The sequence below is a fragment of the Aquarana catesbeiana genome, linkage group LG09, assembly GCF_042186555.1.
Source record: "Aquarana catesbeiana isolate 2022-GZ linkage group LG09, ASM4218655v1, whole genome shotgun sequence".
In the NCBI taxonomy this organism is placed as follows: Eukaryota; Metazoa; Chordata; class Amphibia; order Anura; family Ranidae; genus Aquarana; species Aquarana catesbeiana.
Window position 1 is genome coordinate 158,030,075 of NC_133332.1, and position 19,748 is coordinate 158,049,822.

Below are 19,748 nucleotides of genomic sequence, written 5' to 3' on the forward strand. Positions count from 1 at the left end.
GCCGAATGGTATTGAGACTGGAATTTCTTACTGCGGAGTTGTATCATGGTATCCTTCATTAGGTGCGTCTCCTGCAAGCAGACCAGATCCACTCCATATGTCTCCAATGTGGAGAAGACTGTGGCTCTTTTAACGTGGTTACCCAATCCCCTAACATTCCATGAGCCTATATTAAATATTCTAGACTGCATCTGAGAAACCAAAATGGTATTTATAAAGCAGAGAAAAAAGGAAAAAGGAGAGAAAACCACATGTGGATATCCAGAAAAGGGACCATCTCGCCAACATTACACCTTGAAATATATTACCTTCATTCTTGTTTACTAAAAATTGATCTGTAAGTGAATTCTCTATTGTGCATTTCCAGTTTAGTGATATTAACCAACTTGCTTTTTTTATACGTTTATCACAATCCAGCGTGTAAGTGGTAATAGTTGAAGACACTGACAATAAGACCCCTTTCACACAGGGCTTTATTCAGTGGGGGATCTGTCTGCTGATCCCCTGCTGAATGCGGGCAGGTGACAGGTCCGTGTCTGCTCAGTTTCTACAGAGCAGACACGGACACAGTCTGCTCTACTCTATGGGCAGTCAATTTTAACAATACATTTTAGCAATATTACGCTATGTGCATCTCTCTCTTCATTGACACATGATATACTCATACTATCATATTGGAGAAATTACCATAGATGTGGATTAAAGACCTTGGAATCCTTTAAAGTTTGCGGTTGGTGGGAGACACCTCAATTGGTGATGTAGGATAAAGACCTTGCAAATTTAAAGCTTACTGCTGGTGGGGACCCAGGAGGGGAGCACTGAGTGGCATTTTTATCTTTACAAGCAGAAGTGGACACTTCACTAAGGTGATGAAATGCTCTTTAAAGTGATACTAAAGTCTTGTTTTTTTTTAATTAAAAAGAACAAACATGTTCTACTCTACATGCTCTGCCTGCTCTGTGCAGTGGTTTTGCACAGAGCAGCCCAAATCCTCCTCTTCTCGGGTCCCTTGCCAGTGCTCCTGGCCCCTCCCTCCTGCTGAGTGCCCCCACAGCAAGCAGCTTGCTATGGGGGCACCCGAGCCGCTACTCTGTGTGTCCATTCAGACATGGAGCCATGGCTCAGCCCCACCCACTCTCTCTACTCATTGGCTCACCAACTTTGATTGACAGCCATTGAGGAGGGAGAGTCCCAGACAGCCCAGGCACTCGTGCAACATTGCTGGATTGAGCTTGGGCTCAGGTATCGGGGGGGGGGGGCTGCTGCACACAGAAGGTTTTCTATCTTAATGCATAGAATGCATTAAGATAAAAAAACCTTCTGCATTTAGAACCACCTAAAACCACCAGGTTTTAAGTCTGGGTCAAATATAATGATAGGGGCCTCAGGCACATTGAAAGGGGAAGTTCCAGTACAGTGAGAGCTATATTTTACCAAAAAGGAAGCTGGGGAACATACTGAACGTCTATGAACAGATTGTTCCATTTATCATGCACAGATTAAGAAATATAAAAATAGGTTTCAGAATGTCTATGGGCTAGGGTTGCCACATCATCCCTTTAATCCAGGACACATATTAATTACACTGGTTCTGAGGCTGATTTAATGCAGATAAGGCACCAAGTGAGTTTAATTACCACCTTAATCAACCACAGAACCTGTGTAATTAATGTGTGTCCTGGATTAAAGGGATGATGTGGCAACCCAACTATGGGCATATCATCACAAATGAGTCTTCTGTAATTGTGCCGCAACTCTGGGCCTGTAAAGCACCCTGCATCTTACACAGTGCACAAGGGTCTAGGAAGTACCATAAGCAGAGCCTGGTGTCACATTCCAGACAGGCCTTCATCCAGCAGCAGAGTCCAGGTACTGTCTCATGGAGGATTGGTTGATATAGATATCTGCTATATAAAGACCAGCTCAAGTAGTATAATCAACATTTTGATTGAAGAGAAAAAACATCCACAAAGGACGGAGAGCAAGAGAACTGAGAAAAAAGCATCCTAGGACAAGTGCAAAATACTGAGGCATAACAGTGGGGTTATTCAGGGTTGGGATAACTGATTTTTTGTGTGCCAGGGTCCAAACCTCCTTAAGGCGACAGTTTACCCTATATGTCCTAGAATTACTTAATTATTCTATTGACAATGAAGAAATCTAATTTTAGTGTTGTAATAAATGGGTCAAATGAAGACTGAAATGTGTACAGTAACACTTAGTGGTCTATTAAAAAAAATTTAGTCCAAGATTTGCACATCTTTCCTCAAGGATTTATATGTTTTCCCCATTACGTGTAAATAAAAATTTGTCAATCTTGGGTAAAAGTTTTGTGAATCTTGTGTAAAAACATTTACAAATAGACCTCTAGGTGTTTTAAGATTTTTATTGAGTAAACTGGAAATGATTATAATTATTTTGGCTTTAAAATATATAGGAAATGAAATAACTCCTGCAACACAATATCACTTAGGCTAGGATCACAACTATGCAGCTGCGGTTGATGCGGTTTTCTGGCGCGTTTTTGCATTTTTGAACGCGCATTTTTTATGCATTTTTGCATGCATTTTTTTATGCGTTTTGTCTCCCCCCCCCCCCTAACAAACTGCAAATAGCCATTTATTAAGGAGCGGGCGGCTGCTGCATCCTTAAGAAGAATGCTGGAATTAAAAAACTTAAAGAAAAAACTACCTGGGGGTCCCCCAATCCATACTAGACACTTCAGGTCCAGTATGGATTTTAAGGGGAACCCCACACCAATTTTTTTTTTTTTTTATTAAATGTTGTGGGGTCCACCCCCAAAATCCATACCAGGCCCTTATCCGAGCATGCAGCCTAGCTTGGCAGGCCAGGAAAGGGGGGGGGGAACCAGCGAGTGCCCCCCTCCTGAAAATGCCAGGCTACATGTCCTCAACATGGGGGGTACTTTGGGGCAGGGGGTGAAGAGTTAAATATCTCTCAGGTCTGCCTGTGATTCCACTGAAAATACTTTCCCTCATTACCTGTCCCTGGGACTCCCATGAATAAAATGGGGGCTGTGGCTTAGTGGTCATGGGACAGTAAGGCATGTACAGTAATAAAAACATCATCAGATGTTTGAACACTTACTTTTTCTACTTATGTGTCTTTGTTTTCCTCTGTGTTCCCAGTGCAGAGATTTTCTTCCTATCCTGACAGGAAGGGTTAGATCTCATGCACAATGGGCATTTAGCCCAGATGACTGAGGCTCCCGCATTTGGCTACAACTTGAGGGCACAGTCACTTTCCAGCCCTGCTGCCCACTGCCTCTATGAGAGTCTGTCAGCTGCTATGGCTAGATGTGGCAGGGAGGTGCACTCAGTGGTACTTCTCTTCAGGGCAGTATGGGCCCAGGGATGAATGCCCAGAATGCAGACAGCTTTCATTACCAGAATTCATCCCTGGATGCATACTGTTCTAATGTACATACCACTGGTGCATGGTTTACCTGCAGCAGCTCTCAGACTCTCAGAGTTTGGCAAGCTGCCAGCAGCGGGACTAGAAAGTGCACCTTTGCCCTCCTACCGCAGCTAAGCACCAGAACCTCATGCACTGGGGTTTGATGCTCAGTGGCCTCATGAAACCTTAATCTTCTCAAAGGAGTGTGATCAGGCAGACCACTTTTTAGGTTTCCCCCTTTAAAATCACAACATAAATCATTTATTGTCTTTTTCTACACAACAACTGCTAACACAACCTCCAGAATTATCAGTTTTACATGCTCTGTGTACATCTAAATATCCAGAAATGCTGGAACTCAATAATGTGATTCAACTGCCTTAGCACCAGTAGTTTAAAAAGGTACGCTCCAGTGCATTTATTCATACATTAAAAAAAAAACATAATATACTGTAACTAATGAATGTATTTAAATGTAATCCTACAATGCATCTTCTGTGCCTCACTAGATACGTTGTATGTATTCATATCTTCTGAGCCTGAAACAAATCAAAGCAAGATGTGGTCCCTTGTTTATGTACTGCCCTGCCTTTTTCTCTGATCCCAATACAGCCTTCCACCAATAACACAGCATGGGAAGGGAGTTTGACAGCAACAAATCATGTGACAAGAGACAGAAACCTTGACAGAAGCAGTGCAAAAAGTTTGCTAAATCTAACCACAATAGACCATATATCCTTGTGTCACAAAAAATGCCAATTATTGCTGTTTTGTATTAATTAAAAATCACTATGTATTTTAATGTAACCAGCATAAGCTGTTGATCCAATCCCAGCCTCTTGTAGTCCCCTGTACAGTAGAAATCAGAACAAGAGAGGGAAGGGAAATAGTTGGAGCCAGTCGGGCTCTGCTATACCAGTGCCGACAAGAAACATGTTGGCAGAAAGACAGAGCAAACAGAGTTAATGACTTTCTTCATTGTTCAATCATAGGCTTGGGGCAGGGAGGTGACTATGCTGCATTACTTAAACGCAGTGGAGAAAAGTCAAGTCACTAACCTGATGTACTGTTTGGCAGGGCTGTATATATATATATATATATATATATATATATATATATATATATATATATGGATTATTTAGACAATAATCCTTTTGCAGGTAAAACAGCTGTAATATATTTCAACTGCGTATTTAGATACATCTTATAGTGCAGTGGTTCTCAACTCCAGTCCTTGGGACCCACCAACAGGCCAGATTTTAAGTATTACCTTGGGGAGTTGCAGACTAGAATACTGCAATCACTGAGCAGCACCTGTGATGTATTGCAGCTGTCTTGCAAACCTGGCCTGTTGGTGGGTCCCGAGGACTGGAGTTGAGAACCACTGTTATAGTGGATACAATTCTCTTGTGGATTACATCATGTCCTATTAGTTTTCTCCCTATTGCTTGGTCCTGACAGATTAAAGAACACAAATACTACTCCTTGACCAGCACATGTCTTGTTTGGTGCCACAGGCAAAATTGTGTTATGGACTCCCTGTAGAAGTGCTAATTTGCTAGAGCAGACCCTGTACAAACAGCCTACAGCTCGCAAGTACAATGCTGACTTTTTCAGCTGTGAACTGGACTCTCTAGACACCAAAAATGACAAGTTCTTCCAATCTTAAATGGAAATTCCGTAAAATGTCAGATAAAAACTGTCACTTGAAGAAAAGGCTTCTAACCCACTTGCGTCTAAAAAGATTCCCAATGCACTGCGCAGACAGGCCTCATCCAAAGCTTCTGTTATTCCCACATTTTTAGTAACAGGAAAAATAAAGTCATAATAGAGTATAAAGTTTCAAGAAAAATATATAAGAAACTCAATAAGTCCTTGAGAATGGCTGCAAAAGGTTTGATCAAGGCCTACAGAATTAAAAACCTACCAAAATTCTGGGAATTTTAATATATGATAAAAAAAATGCATCAGTAGGTTTTATTCGGTAAAGACTGCACGTCAAAATTATAAGCAAATCTAAAGATATAGTCAAAAAAAGTTAGTCACAAATAAAACTGGAAAAATTTAACCAGAAGAATAAAATTAAATAGAATGTATAAGACAACAAAAAAAAAAAAAAAGATAAAAAAAAGAAAAATGCTTTATAGCAGAACTAAACTATGAAAATACTCTCCCTCTTACCAAGCCAGATATCTTCTCCTTGGCTTCTTCTGGGTGTTGGTTCTTTAGCCATCCTGATTGTCTGGCAGGAAATGACATAACTTCCACACATGTACACTCGAGTTCATTCATCGCGGCACCAAGATGTGCTGAGAATGTACACTGAGCTGCTCCCTGCACATACATATGGATATTGTGAACAGGCAGATACGTTTGTTTTATTACAGAGGAGACAAAGCACATCTCTTCTGCAATACAGAGTTTGCCCGCTCGCAATTTTTTTTCATTTTAGTTTCACTTTAGTTCCACTTTAAAAGGGGTTCTATGATCACAGCATACACTTTAATTTTATAACATCAGCATTGTAATAACAGTACAAACAATAGTTATAGTTATAGTTAATAGTTGACAATCCAATAGAAGCTTACTTAAAAATTCTCATTTTGTGAGCGCTGCCTGTCTGCTAACCATCTCTTTCCACAACTTCTGGGATTCCCTGCAAGCTTTACAGCTATTACTTTGCTTGTGGTCAATTTCTAAGGAATGATATCTTGCTTCCTGCAAGCAGTGATTCCTGTACTGACTGTGCAGTGCAAAAATCCTCCTCTCAGCAGCTCTGTAGTTCAAAAGGCAGACTCTGTGAAATGTGACACAGCAGCACCTACTCACAAGGCATAGTGAATACATGTCACAGAATCTTAAGAAGCAAATGTGTGGGGATCTGCACAAAGTAAATTTTAAAACTTCAAGATCATTCTGACCAACATGATTAGGCCAGAAATAGCTGAAATACATACTGGAAATGAATCAATCATTTTTGGACTATAAATATACTTAACTTTCGACAATTTTGAGTTATGGTGTATGGGAGGTTTAAAGTGGTTCAAAAGGCTCAAAGTTTTTTACCTTCATGCATTCTATGCATAAAGTAAAAAAACCTCCTCTGCAGCAGCCTCCTTAGCCCCTCCTTACCTGAGCCCCATATTAAACCAATGATGTGCACGAGAGCCCTGGCTCTCCAGAGACTCTTCTTCCTCATTGGCTGAGATACAGTCAGTGAACCAATGAAGGGAGAGAGAGGACAGGGCCGAGCCACAGCTGTGTGTGTGAATGGACACACAGAGCTGCAGCTTGGGAACTAAACTGCAAGCTGTTTGCTGTGGGGAGCACTCGACAGGGGGGAGGGGCCAAGAGTGTCGGCGAGGGACTTGAAGGGGAGATGTATCAGGGCTGCTCTGTGAAAGACCACTGCACAGAGCAGATGAGTAGGAAATATTTGTCATTTTTAAAAAAAAGTCTTTAATATCACTTTAAAGTGATATTAAAGGCACATTTTTAGTAAAAAAAAAAAAGTAATACTTACCTGTTCTGTGCAATGATATTGCACAGAAAATAACTTTTCTCCTCTTTTCACAGTCACTAATGGCACTATATGCCAGCAAAACTTTTCTGAAACCCAAGTAATGGCCTTCATAAAAACCACAGTGAAGTCAATATGAATTTATTTTCTAATATATTATAATGGGGAGGTTGGTATTTATCACAATTTGCTACTAAATAACTCCATACATGTATAGCTTGTGCAAGAAGCTAGACAGCTGGGTTGCGGTCAGTTTTTCAGAATATCTATGGCTGAGAAAAACCAAATGTCGCACTACAGAAATCAAAGAATAAATCTTTCATTAGTTGGACCATTTGTACAAACTACTAAAAGTTCTGGGTTTTAGTCAGCCTCGCTATCTATTGATAGATTAATGTGGTGCATCATCCTATTGAAAACAAATCATCTTTAGAAAACAAAGTGATAAGTAAAGACAATACATTAATGAAAATGAAATTATCAACATTAACCTCCCTGGCGGTATGATTATGTCAGATTTTTGATGCTGAAAGCTGTTCATTGTTTTGCATAGAAATGTGGTGTATTATATTGTAGGCCTGTAATTCTTAGTAATAACACACTTAAATCTGTCCAAACAAGAGTCTAGTAGACATCCCAGGTATTATAAAGTTTGAAACACAAAATCATAAATTATAATATAATAAATAACTATAAATAATTATAACAAATAATAACAAAATGTATGCTTAGTTGCAGAATTGTCGCTGTCGTTACTTTCAGTGTTTGACGAAGAATATCCCCACAAATCACTATCGCTCAATTCTGCAAGTGATTGTAATTTATTATCGCTTTTTTCTAGCTGGTCTAAAACCACATTTGATGTAAAGGGACCCTTTTTGGTTGCTATGGACATTCAAGTTTACAGGCAGAAAGAACAGTATATATAATATAAAACTGCATGCAGGGCACTGGACAAAGCACTAGGGACAAAAGGGAGGTGAAATAATTTGATACAGTAATATAATCTGTAAGATTACAGTGTATGGTATGTATAGTGTGTTTTTCACTTTTTGAATTTGGCGCCGGGCTCCGTTCCCGTGCGTAGCGACACTCCCAAGGAACGGAGCCCGGACTGTGATAAATCGAGCGGAGGACACAGATCGGGCACACAGCAGGAGGACATCGCAGGATCCTGGGGATAAAGTAAGTAACTTTGCCTGGATCCTGTGATGCAATCCCGAGTGTGGCTCGGGGTTACCGCTTTTGCTAGTGAAAATTCACGCCGAGTCACACTCAGGATTACCGCTAGGGAGGTTAAAGTACCTCTCAAGTGTGTACCATTAAAAATAATCAATTTTTACCACATTTGATACAGGCCTTTTGTTACTTAGTCAAAATGATCTGTTTAAAATTCAAATGGCCATACATAACGATATACAAGAAAAATAAATTGATAAAGCTGTTTTTGCTAATAGCAGTCAGCCCCATCAGTGTTCAGGAGAAAGGACATTAGCAGTAATTCCAAAGTATAAGTTAGTACAGCTGGTATTTAATAAATTCCTTTTAATCTTCCAACATAAAACATAAATGCAAACATTGCATATACTGTATTTAATATGCAGCCTAACCAATTAACATTAACATTCGCTGCCACTAAGCAAACCCATACACTTAAATGGCTGCTACAATATACTCAAGCATTATAAATGGGAAGTAGCAAATTGATTTGCATGTAATAACTGTGGCAATAAACCTTCCCTTCCTACGTGCAATTTTTCCCATCTGTTAATGGAGTGGAAGTTTAGAATCTATTATTCCCAGAAGGGGACTTACCCAGCTGGACATCTATAACACTTGGCTGGTTCTCCACAGGGAACAATGGTTTAGGAGGCTTCGCTGTCAGTAAAGCTAGAAGAGAAAACAGAAGACTGTAATGGAACTCAGAGACAAATTACAGGATAGGAAACATTCTATCATGCAAGGCATTTCATTTTGCTACACTTGATACAGTGTAAACATCATCATAAAGTCTGCCTGCATTGACTGAGACTATCTATACAGAATATATTAAACAGTGAATTTTCAATCCCAGTGAATATAGATAGGTCAGTCTGACAGGTGCATTTACAATAAATTTAAGAAAGACGTGGTCTAGGTCAAAATTCAACTCCTAAAATTTTACACAGGAGATCAAAACACATGGTTGAAGCCTGCTATACATGATGTTTGATCTACAACAGAACAATATAATGTTTGAGACCAGTGCAGGCAATAAGTAAACATTAAGACATTTATGAAGTGTTTGTCCTCTTTAATAGTTTAAATGTGATTTTTTTTGGGGAAAAGGGTATATATCAGGCAAGCATGCTTGTTCTTTACAATGTCACGCTGTTTAGCAGCATAGTTACACTATTTATTTTTAGTCACCAAAGTCTCTGCACATGTCTGTACTTAGTCTTGCCACAGTACTATCTGTAGGAAATGTAAATTACACTGCGACAATTTATGACCTTGACCACTTGACCTCTGGAAGATTTAACCCCCCCTTCATGACCAGGCCATTTTTTGCGGCACTGTGTAACTTTAACTGAAAATTGCACTGAAAATTGCACTGTCATGCAACGCTGTACCCAAAGAATATACTGTGTTCCTGAACACCTGGAGGGCCGCAGTTTGAAGACCCCTGGCCTACGCCATCTTTATGTAGAGCAACAATTCTTTTTTTTCAGATCCTCAGAGAGTTCTTTGCCTTGAGGTGCCATGTATAACTTCCAGTGACCAGTATGAGAGAGCGATAACACCAAATTTAACACACCTGCTCCCCATTCACACCTGAGACCTTGTAACACTAACGAGTCACATGACACCAAGGAGGGAAAATGGCTAATTGGGCCCAATTTGGACATTTTCACTTAGGGGTGTACTCACTTTTGTTGCCAGCGGTTTAGACATTAATGGCTGTGTGTTGAGTTATTTTGAGGGGACAGCAAATTTACACTGTTATACAAGCTGTACAATCACTACTTTACATTGTAGCAAAGTGTAATTTCTTCAGTGTTGTCACATGAAAAGATATAATAAAATATTTACAAAAATGTGAGGGGTGCACTCACTTTTGTGAGATACTGTGTATGTGTGATTTGACGCACAACTGAAGCCATGTAGTTTTTTTGACCATGTAACTTAGTGTATACTGTAATCAGACCTGTTCAGACACACCCACTCCCTTGCTACATATTATAGGTGTTCATGAGGATACTTATGATGAGGCATGTGGCCATTACTCATCTATGCCAACAAAGAGCTCTGGAGTAGGAAGGCAGGAAGCACATGTACTCTAAGAGAAAAATATGTTTTAAGGCATTTCCTAGTAGATATTGGTTAAAAACCATATGATATGGTGGTACAAGCTATAAAGAAAAAATGGGTATAACACTCAAATTGGGCTTTGACACCTACCGTAATCAGGGGCGGGTCCAGAGTCTAGTCTCAGAAGGGGCACTGCCAGAAAATTTTGCGGGCAATTTGTCGGGGCAATGGCTGGTGTTGGCGCTTCAATTATCATAGCACCATGGTTGATATGGTGTCAGGATGATTCAAGCGCATTATTTCTGGTATTACATAATATGAAGTTAAATAGTTCAAATCACAATAATGCAGAATCAGTGGGAGCCCTGAGTGTGTCACTTGCTACCGTCGCCTGCCACCAAATGCAGCCTGTCACTTGCCACCGTTGGCTGCCACCAAATGTGGATTGTCACTTGCCATATCACTTGCCACATCCCCTGCCACCAGATGTGGATTGTCACTTACCAATGTTGCCTGCCACAAGATGTGGATTGTCACTTGCCAGTGGCTGTGTCCCAGAGTGAGGGTGGGCAGTGAGAGATAATGTAAACTCTCTGCTGCCCGCGCCTGCACAGTGATGGCGGTGTTCTGTTAGAAGCTGAGCTGCGGTGATGCAGGGTGAGAGATGATGTCAGAAAACCGCTACTCATCAGAATATGCAACCAAAGTGATGTTGCATCGTGGCCATCTTGGTACACCCCCACTTGTCCGCAGTAAGCCTAGAGTTAGAAGTCGGCAGGCGGACATTTTTATACACCCACCGGAGTCTTGCTTTTCACAGTTATTATTAACAGTAAACTTTATTTAGTGAAATATAAATTGAGTTTACTGTTAAAAATAACTGTGTAAAGCAAGACTCCGGTGGGTGTATAAAGATGCTCACTTGCCGGCTTATAACATTAGACTTACTGTGGACAAGTGCGGGTGTACCAAGATGGCCGCAATGTAACGTCCCTTCAGCCGCATATTCAGATGGGTAGCGGCTTCCTGACAGAACACCTGCCTGCTCGCTCAGTCACATGCCAGCCCGCTCACCAACCTGACCGCCCGCCGGCATGATTGTTCACTCACCAGCCTGCCTGTCCAATCTCTCACCCGTCGGCCTGCTCAGTCACCCACCGGCTCACCCGCTCATTATTTTCTTGGGGGGAGGAATTGCCCCGTTGCCCCCCCTGGATCCGCCCCTGACCGTAATTACTAGTGGTGGTTAATCACAATCATCAGAACTTGATTATTAATGTTGAGGACATTAACTCCTCCAAGTGGTTTTCTCAATTTAGAGGAATATAATAAACCTACCCAATCATTTACAACCTTATGTGAACTAAGGAAGTCACTTGGATGAGTAACATCTCCTAAACATGCAAAGTAAAGCATAAAAGCACAAAGCACAATGCATTTAGGTGCCATTCATCTTCAATAGCATATCAAGGTATCTACAGAGCACATAACAGCACACTACTACAAATACACATACAAATACATGGGGGGGCTTACAACCATTTTTGTTATTTTGTATGCTGGGCCTGCTTCCAGTTTTGCAACAATACAAAATGATTGAGCTTTTCTGTCATGTCTTTCAATGCATGTATGTGAGGCAGGCTTTTAAAATGGTAAAAATAGACTTTAAATCGAAGTTCCACCCAAAAGTGGAACTTACTCTTTAAACACTCCTCGCCCCCTTACATGCCACATTTGGCATGTAATTTTTTTTGGGGGGAGTGGGTACTTGGTTTTGAGAGGGACTTCCTGTCCCACTTCCTGCTTCCCTCTCTTGGCTGCCTAGGTGACTCCTCCTCTTCCCCTAGGCAGCCCCTCCCTCTCTGCAATCTTCTGGTACACATCACAGGTTCCAGAAGATTGCCTGGCCACTAGCAGAGCGCAGTATGACTCGCGCATGCGCAGTGTGCACCCGGCCGTGAAGCCACAAGCTGTCACGGCTGGGTGCCCAGAGCTGCTATGATAGCGCCGTGGGGAGGAGGGGGAGAGGAGCAAGGCTCAGCGCAGCCTCATCGCTAGACCGTGGGACAAGTGAGTGTCTGTTTATTAAAAGTCAGCAGCTACACTTTTTGTAGCTGCTGACTTTTAATAAACTAAAAAACAAGTGGAACTCCGCTTTAAGGTCAAAACTGCATGAATTACTTAAAATACTGTATCGGCTCACTAAAAATACACTATAATTTCCCATTGATTATTAAAATAGGCCACACCACAGAGATTTCTCTTAAAATAGATATGATTTTATGAACTTATATCACATCAAACCAAGCTTTAATAAAGTTTTAAGCATTGCCGAAGCTAACTAAAGCCTGATAATAGCTGTTTAAAGTGATAGCCAGCGTATCTGTTTAGCTCTATGTTTACCATCTTCAAACTGGAATTGAAGATTGCTTTAAAAGCTTTAACAGAGCTGCATGATGTTTGCTGTAAACTTTGCAAATACTTTGTGAAAGCTTGTTATACACACTGTTTACTTATGCAAGCTAAAGCCCATGTGAACTAGGCTTTACAAATAAAGTGCACCTGTGCCCAGACTATATATATATATATATATATATATATATATATATATATATATATATATATATAAATATAAAATTTACATATTCTTAACAGGAAGTAGAAGCTTTTTAAAAAATTCATCCTCAAAATTTACAACAGAACTCAACTGTTCGGTTTCAGTCAGCTTTCCACAGTTTAGAAACACCTTTTATATATTTACAATAGAAGGCTGGCAGGTTGTCAAGTTTCTTCTCTCCATAGAAAGTATAGGAAAAGGAAGCTGTGATTTTAGTGGTTCTGTTATGAGTTTTAAAGATGATTTTCCCACATTGCCTGCAGTTAGAGGGGTGAATGGTGACTTGTTTTAATTAAAGTGTGTTTACTGCATGTTCAGAATATGCTAATACTGTAATGTTTATAGTCTTGGTACCAGCTCATTTTTAGCTGGCCTTGTGGGGTTAACTGTCTGTTCTTTCTGACTATGTCTCAAGCAGTGTTTTTTTGTCAGATAAGTACCATCCAGGATCGATGGTTGCAAGCTGGGATGCACTGATATAAACTAGCTTTCTAGTGCTGCTGCCCTGAAATTTTACTAACCCCATATTGCTGGAAACATCAGAAGGGTCTGCAAATATGAACTTGTAACACCGTAAGAGAAAGCAATAACAATTCTAAGCAATATATGCTTTTACAAGGAGGTAACACATTAAGAATAACTTGCTAAGGAAGTTGACAATATGCGCACAAATTGAAAAATATAATATTCACTTCAATTAGCTAATCATGTTAAAAAAATGCCTGTTACTTAATTCATCTGCACATTAATTATGTGAAAAATCTCAATCGCTTTAGTAAATCAACCTCAGTATATCATTGAGATAACTGTTGCTAAGGGCATACTATGTAACATTAGGCAATATCAGCATCATTCTGATTTGCTTCACTTTGCTAACATGTATATATATACATATATATATATATATATATATATATATATATATATATATACATACATATATATATGTGTCAATTGTACAAGCACTAGAATTACCTTAATGACAGTTTACTAGAGAAAAATTACTATTTAGTATCTAGACTGAAACTCTTTGAGTATATAATGCTGCAGTGTTATTTTTAGGCTTTGCTATCCTGTCAGAGAGAATTGTTTTACTGGCTATGGAAAGTGTCAGCAACAACAGGACAGTCAGTACTGATAGCAAGACCTGAGGCATTGCTCAAAGTCACAAGCACCAGATGTCACACACTGCTATGTAGACCTACACAATGTCATAGAGCTATAGGCACTCTGTCAAATAGTGGACTTGCCTAGGGTTTGCCACATTATCTATTGCGTTAAGCTTCTGAAATATGTTTATGAGCTATTCGCGCTATTTGCAGAAGTTTGGACTATTTTCCATTTGTGATAAAAAAAAATTATTCATGGAAACAAACATTCCATAATTTTTTACATAAACCTGTACCTTCACTGACTTTAAAAAGGTCACTACCAGTAAATACTTTTATATTAAAATAATCTATGGTTTAGTATTTTTAAGAAATATATTTTGGATAAAATAGGAAAAAACTGGAACTATGCAAATATTTGTGTTTATAGACTTGAGGATCGTGCCTAGTCTTCTATGCACAGATCTACTAAAAGATAGCCAATGAAATAGAATAATTTGTCTGCTCACCTCTGCCCTCTATTCTAGAAATCAGTATAAAAGCGCACTTTTTTTTGATAGGATGGAGTAATGAACGTTTACAGCCTTTGTGAGTATTTTATTGCTGTCCATGTCCCCATTAGAAACATTTAAATAACTTTCTGTTTATTAGACAGATGGCAGACAGAGTAAGAAATTAATCTCTTCAACTGGCATACAGGCAACATTTCAAACCTGTCAGACACATCTCTCCTAATGTGGACACTGAGAATGGGTCTAACACTTTGTCACGCTACGCAATATAAAAAAAAGTATGTTTAAATGTAGATATACCTATATATATATATATACCACTCCTCCACTGCTCCTGCCCATTGAAATCAATGGGGCAGTGCTGCCATACCGCCGGCAAAGCGCCGATAAAGCGGCGTTTTGCGGGCGGATTTAACCCTTTTTCGGCCGCTAGCAGGGGTTAAAACCACCCCGCTAGCAGCCGAATAGCGCTGCTAAAACGATGGTGAAGCGGCACTAAAAATAGCACCGCTTTACTGCCGACGCCCGGGCACTGTGAGTGTGCAAGCACTCTCAAATTTTGTAGAATTAGAGTCAGGTGTATGATTAACCAATTATACCAAGCAGGTGCTGATGATCATCCATTTCATATGTAGGTGGAAACACAGTCATTAACTGAAACAGATACAGCTGTGTAGGAGCCTTAAAATTGGGCGAGGAACAGTCAAACTCTGCTACTAAGGTGAGGTTGTTGAAGACCGTTTCATGTCACAGGTCATACACTATGGAAAGACTGAGCACAGCAACAAGACACAAGGTAGTTACAGTATACTGCATCTGCAAGTTCTCTCAAAGATTTCAAAGCAGACTGGGATTTCAAGATGTACTGCTCAAGCCATTTGAAGAAGCACAAAGAAATGGGCAACGTTGAGGACCGTAGATGCAGTGATCAGCCAAAGAAACTGTAGCAGATGAGAAACATCATGCCTACTTCTCCTTGACATCAGAAGATGTCCATGAGTGCCATGAGCCAGAAGAGGTCTTCATGGAAGAATTGCAGCCAAAAAGTCATACCTCTGATGTAGAAACGATGAATGAATAAAAACATAGGAAATGGGGTGCAGAAAAATGGAAGCAGGTGCTCTGGATTGATGAGTCAAAATGTAAAATATTTGGCCATAGCCGGAGGCTGTTTGCTCACCAAAGGGCTGCAAAGTGGTACAATGAGTGTCTGCAGGCAACAGTGAAGCATGGGGGAGGTTCTTTGCAAGTTTGGGGCTGCATTTATGCCAATGGTGTTAGGAATTTAGTCAGGATCAATGGTGTCCTCAATGCTGAGAAATGCAGGCAGATGCTTATCCATCATGCCATACCATCAGTGAGGCATGTAATTAGTCCCAAATGTATTCTGCAGCAGGACAATGACCTCAAACATACAGCCAATGTCATTAAGAACTATCTTCATCAAAAAGAAGAACAAGGAGTCCTGAAAGTGATGGCTTGGCCCCCACAGAGCCCTGATCTCAACATCATTGAGTCTGGGATTACATGAGAACACGGAAGGATTTGAGGCAGCCTACATCCACAGAAGATCTGTAGTTAGTTCTCCAAGATGTCTGGAACAACCTACCTGCTGAGTTCCTTTAAAAACTGCGTGCAAGTGTGCCTAGAAGAATTAATGCTGTTTTGAAAGCAAAGGGAGGTCACACCAAATATTGATTTGATTTGGATTTCTCTTCTATTCATTTACTTTCTATTATTTAATTGATAAAAATAAACTATTAACCCTTCTATTTCTGAAATTTACAGCATTTTTTCACACCTGCCTAATACTTTTGCACAGTAATTATATATATATATATATATATATATATATATATATATATATATATATGTGTATATATATATATATATATATATATATATATACACACACACACAGCAGGTAAAATAAGTATTGCACATGTCACCATTTTTCTCGGTAAGTATATTTCTAAAGGTGCTATTGACATGAAATTTTCACCACATGTCGGTAACAGCCCATGCAATCCAAACATACATAGAAACCAAAACAAATAGGTTCAGAAACAAAGTTATGTGTAATAAAATGGAATGAAACAGGAAAAAATTATTGAACACATGAAGAAAGGGAGGTGCAAAAAGGAATGGAAAGCCAAGACACCAGCTGAAATCTATCAGTAATTAGAAAGCAATCCTGCCCCTTGTCAGTGCAAAATAATATCAGCTGGTTTAGTCTCAACTGATGACCTATAAAAAGGTGTCTCATTACCAAGGTATCACACAATAAACATCATATGATGGGTAAAAGCAAAGAGCTCTCTCAAGACCTTTGCAATCTTATTGTTCCAAAACATACTGATGGCATTGGTTACAGAATCATTTCTAAACTTCTGAATGTTCCAGTGAGCACTGTTGGGGCCATAATCCGGAAGTGGAAAGAACATAATTTCACTATAAACTGGCCATGACCAGGTGCTCCTCGCAAGATTTCTGACAGAGAAGTGAAAAATAATTATCAAAAGAGTTGTCCAAGAGCCAAGGACCATTTGTGAACAGCTTCAGAAAGACCAGGAATTAGCAGGTACAATTGTTTCAAAGAAAACAAAAAGTAATGCACTCAATTGCCTTGATCTGTACATGCACGCTCACCACGCAAGACTCCATTGCTGAAGAAAATATTGAAGCTCATTTAAAGTTTGCTGCACAATGTTTAGACAAGCCTGTGAAATATTGGGAGAATATAGTCTGGTCAGATGAGACCAAAATTGAACTCTTTGGATGCCATAATACACACCATGTTTGGAAGTCAAATGGCAGTGCACATCACCCCCAAAACACCCCCATACCAACAGTGAAGTTTGGAGGTGGGAATATCATGGTGTGGGGCTGTTTTTCAGCAAACGGTACTATCATTGAAGGAGGGATGAATGGAAAAATGTACCAAGACATTCTTGATAAAAATCTGCTGCCATCTACCAGGATGATGAAGATGAAACGAGGGTGGAGATTACAGCAAGACAATGATCACAAACTCAAAGCCAAGGAAACTTTCAATTGGTTTCAAAAAAAGAAAATAAAGCTACTAGAATAGCCCAGCCAATCACCTGACATGAATCCATTAGAAAATCTATGGAAAGAACTAAAGATCAGAGTTCATGGAAGAGGTTCATGGAACCTTCAAGATTTGAAGACTGCTTGTGTGGAAGTGTCACGGTACTACTTAAAGTGAGCCCACAGGCAAGCAGGTGACACGGGAACCCCCGGGGCATGGAGTCTAAGGGCCAGCCGGTATTCTGCCAGGGACCCCCTCACAAGGGTTTGGGCTTAGCTGCGTGCTGACCCCAGGTCATGACCCCCGGGTTCACCCCGCTCGCTAGGGAGGTACCAGAAGACACTGTCAGACAAGGATGGATGGATGAAGCAAAGGAGAGCCGGATAGTGAGCCAAGGTCAGGGAGGGCTGCAGACAACGTAATCAGAACTAGCCGAGTCGGTACACAAGAGATCAGTTCACGAGAGGTCAGGTTAAGGCAGGTTACACGAAGGGAGCTCAGAAACAAATGTTGCTCAAGCAACCAGAACTAGCCTGAGAGGGATTTCAATAGAGAAGCACATGAGGGGCTGAACAGGAAGTAGCAGGAAGGAATCATATATTAAGCAACAGGTGAGGCCGGCAGAGCTGAACACAAGCTAGTGGAACAACAGTTGCCAGCCGGCCTACAGCAGTAAAGGTGAGACACAGATCAGCTCCGCAGCTGATCTGTGACAGGAAGAATGGGCCAAAATCACACCTGAGCAATGCAACTAGTTTCTCCATACAGGAGGCGTCTTGAAGCTGTCATTACCAACAAAGGATTTTTTACCAAGTATTAAATACATTTCAGTTCGTGTGTTCAATACTTTTTCTTGTGTTACTCTATTTTATTACTCATAACTTCATTTCTGAACTTATTTGTTTTTGGTTTCTTTGCATGTATGGATTCCATGGGTTGTTACCGACATGTGGTAAACATTTCATTTCAACAGCACCTTTAGAAATATATTTACCTAGAAAAATGTTGACGTTCTTCAATACTTATTTTACCCGCTGTGTATGTATGTGTATATATATATATATATATATATATATATATATATATATATATATATATATATATATATATATATATATATATATAAATATATATATTACACACACACACACACACTCCCACAGTATTTTTATGTTAATTTTATGCAGTTAATTGAGCCACTTTACAGCCCCACAATTAAACATGCCAGCCTTAGTGGGTCTATATGTTACTTTTGGTTACACTGTGGAAACAGGGAGCCCCTAAAATCCTGGCTAGAAGGACTCAAGACAATAGGTCCTAAAGTGTTTTGCACTTCAAACCATTATTTGTACTTAACATGCCTTTCTTGCAGTGGATGGTAAAATTTTAAAGATGATTAATCCTTACATCCTTGATTTGATCCTTACAGCCGTTTGATAATATTTTCCAAGAAGTATGGATTACACAAAATGTAAATTTGTACCTCAGCTCACCAACTCACAAGCTCTCAGTGTTAAGAAGAAAGGCCACTGACACAAAAACTGCTTAAAGTGGAGTTTCACCCAAAAGTGGAACTTCCGCTCATTTATCTCCTCTCTCACTCCGATGCCACAATTGGCACCTTTCGAGGGGAGGGGGGACAGGATACTTGTCTTTGACAGGTATCCTGTTTCCATTTCCAGGAGTCTGCGCCGTGGCACATAACATCACTGCAGGCCCCCCCCCTGTCGCTGGGCCAGTAGGAGAGAAAAGCGGGGATTGCGCATGCGCAGTAGGGTTCCCGGCATGAAGCCATAAGGCTACACTGCTGGGTTCCCTTTCCTGTAATTGCAGCGGCAGCACCCGACAGCTGATGGAAACATCAGCTGCAGTGCTGACATCGCTGGACTCCAGGACAGGGAGGTGTCCTATTATTAAAAGCCAGCAGCTGCAGTATGTGTAGCTGCTGGCTTTTATACTTTATTTTTTTAGGGACGGACCTCCACTTTAAGCAAAAAAACAAACATTAGGGCAGGAAGGAAATGTCATTCCTGTCCTGAAGATTAATAAAAAGAAGATGCCTCTGAGAGCTTCCTGGGTCAATATTAGCTACAGAAATAATACAAATATTTAATGTATAGTCAGCTCTGTGATAACTGATGGCACAATGTGACTGATAACTCAGGTGAAAAACTAATATGGAATTACAAACAGTATTTTCATATATTTTAGACATGAACTTTTAAATTGC

At 40.1% G+C, this 19,748-nt stretch overlaps 1 protein-coding gene across 1 annotated transcript in view; it reads right to left on the minus strand.

Moving 5' to 3' along the window:
• Positions 1-19,748, minus strand: part of IL1RAPL2 (interleukin 1 receptor accessory protein like 2) — a 1,633,909-nt gene that overhangs the window by 558,774 nt on the left and 1,055,387 nt on the right. The window contains exon 6 of the mRNA XM_073599302.1: positions 8,753-8,827. Coding sequence (XP_073455403.1) covers positions 8,753-8,827 — 75 coding nt within the window. The remainder of the gene's footprint in view (positions 1-8,752; positions 8,828-19,748) is intronic.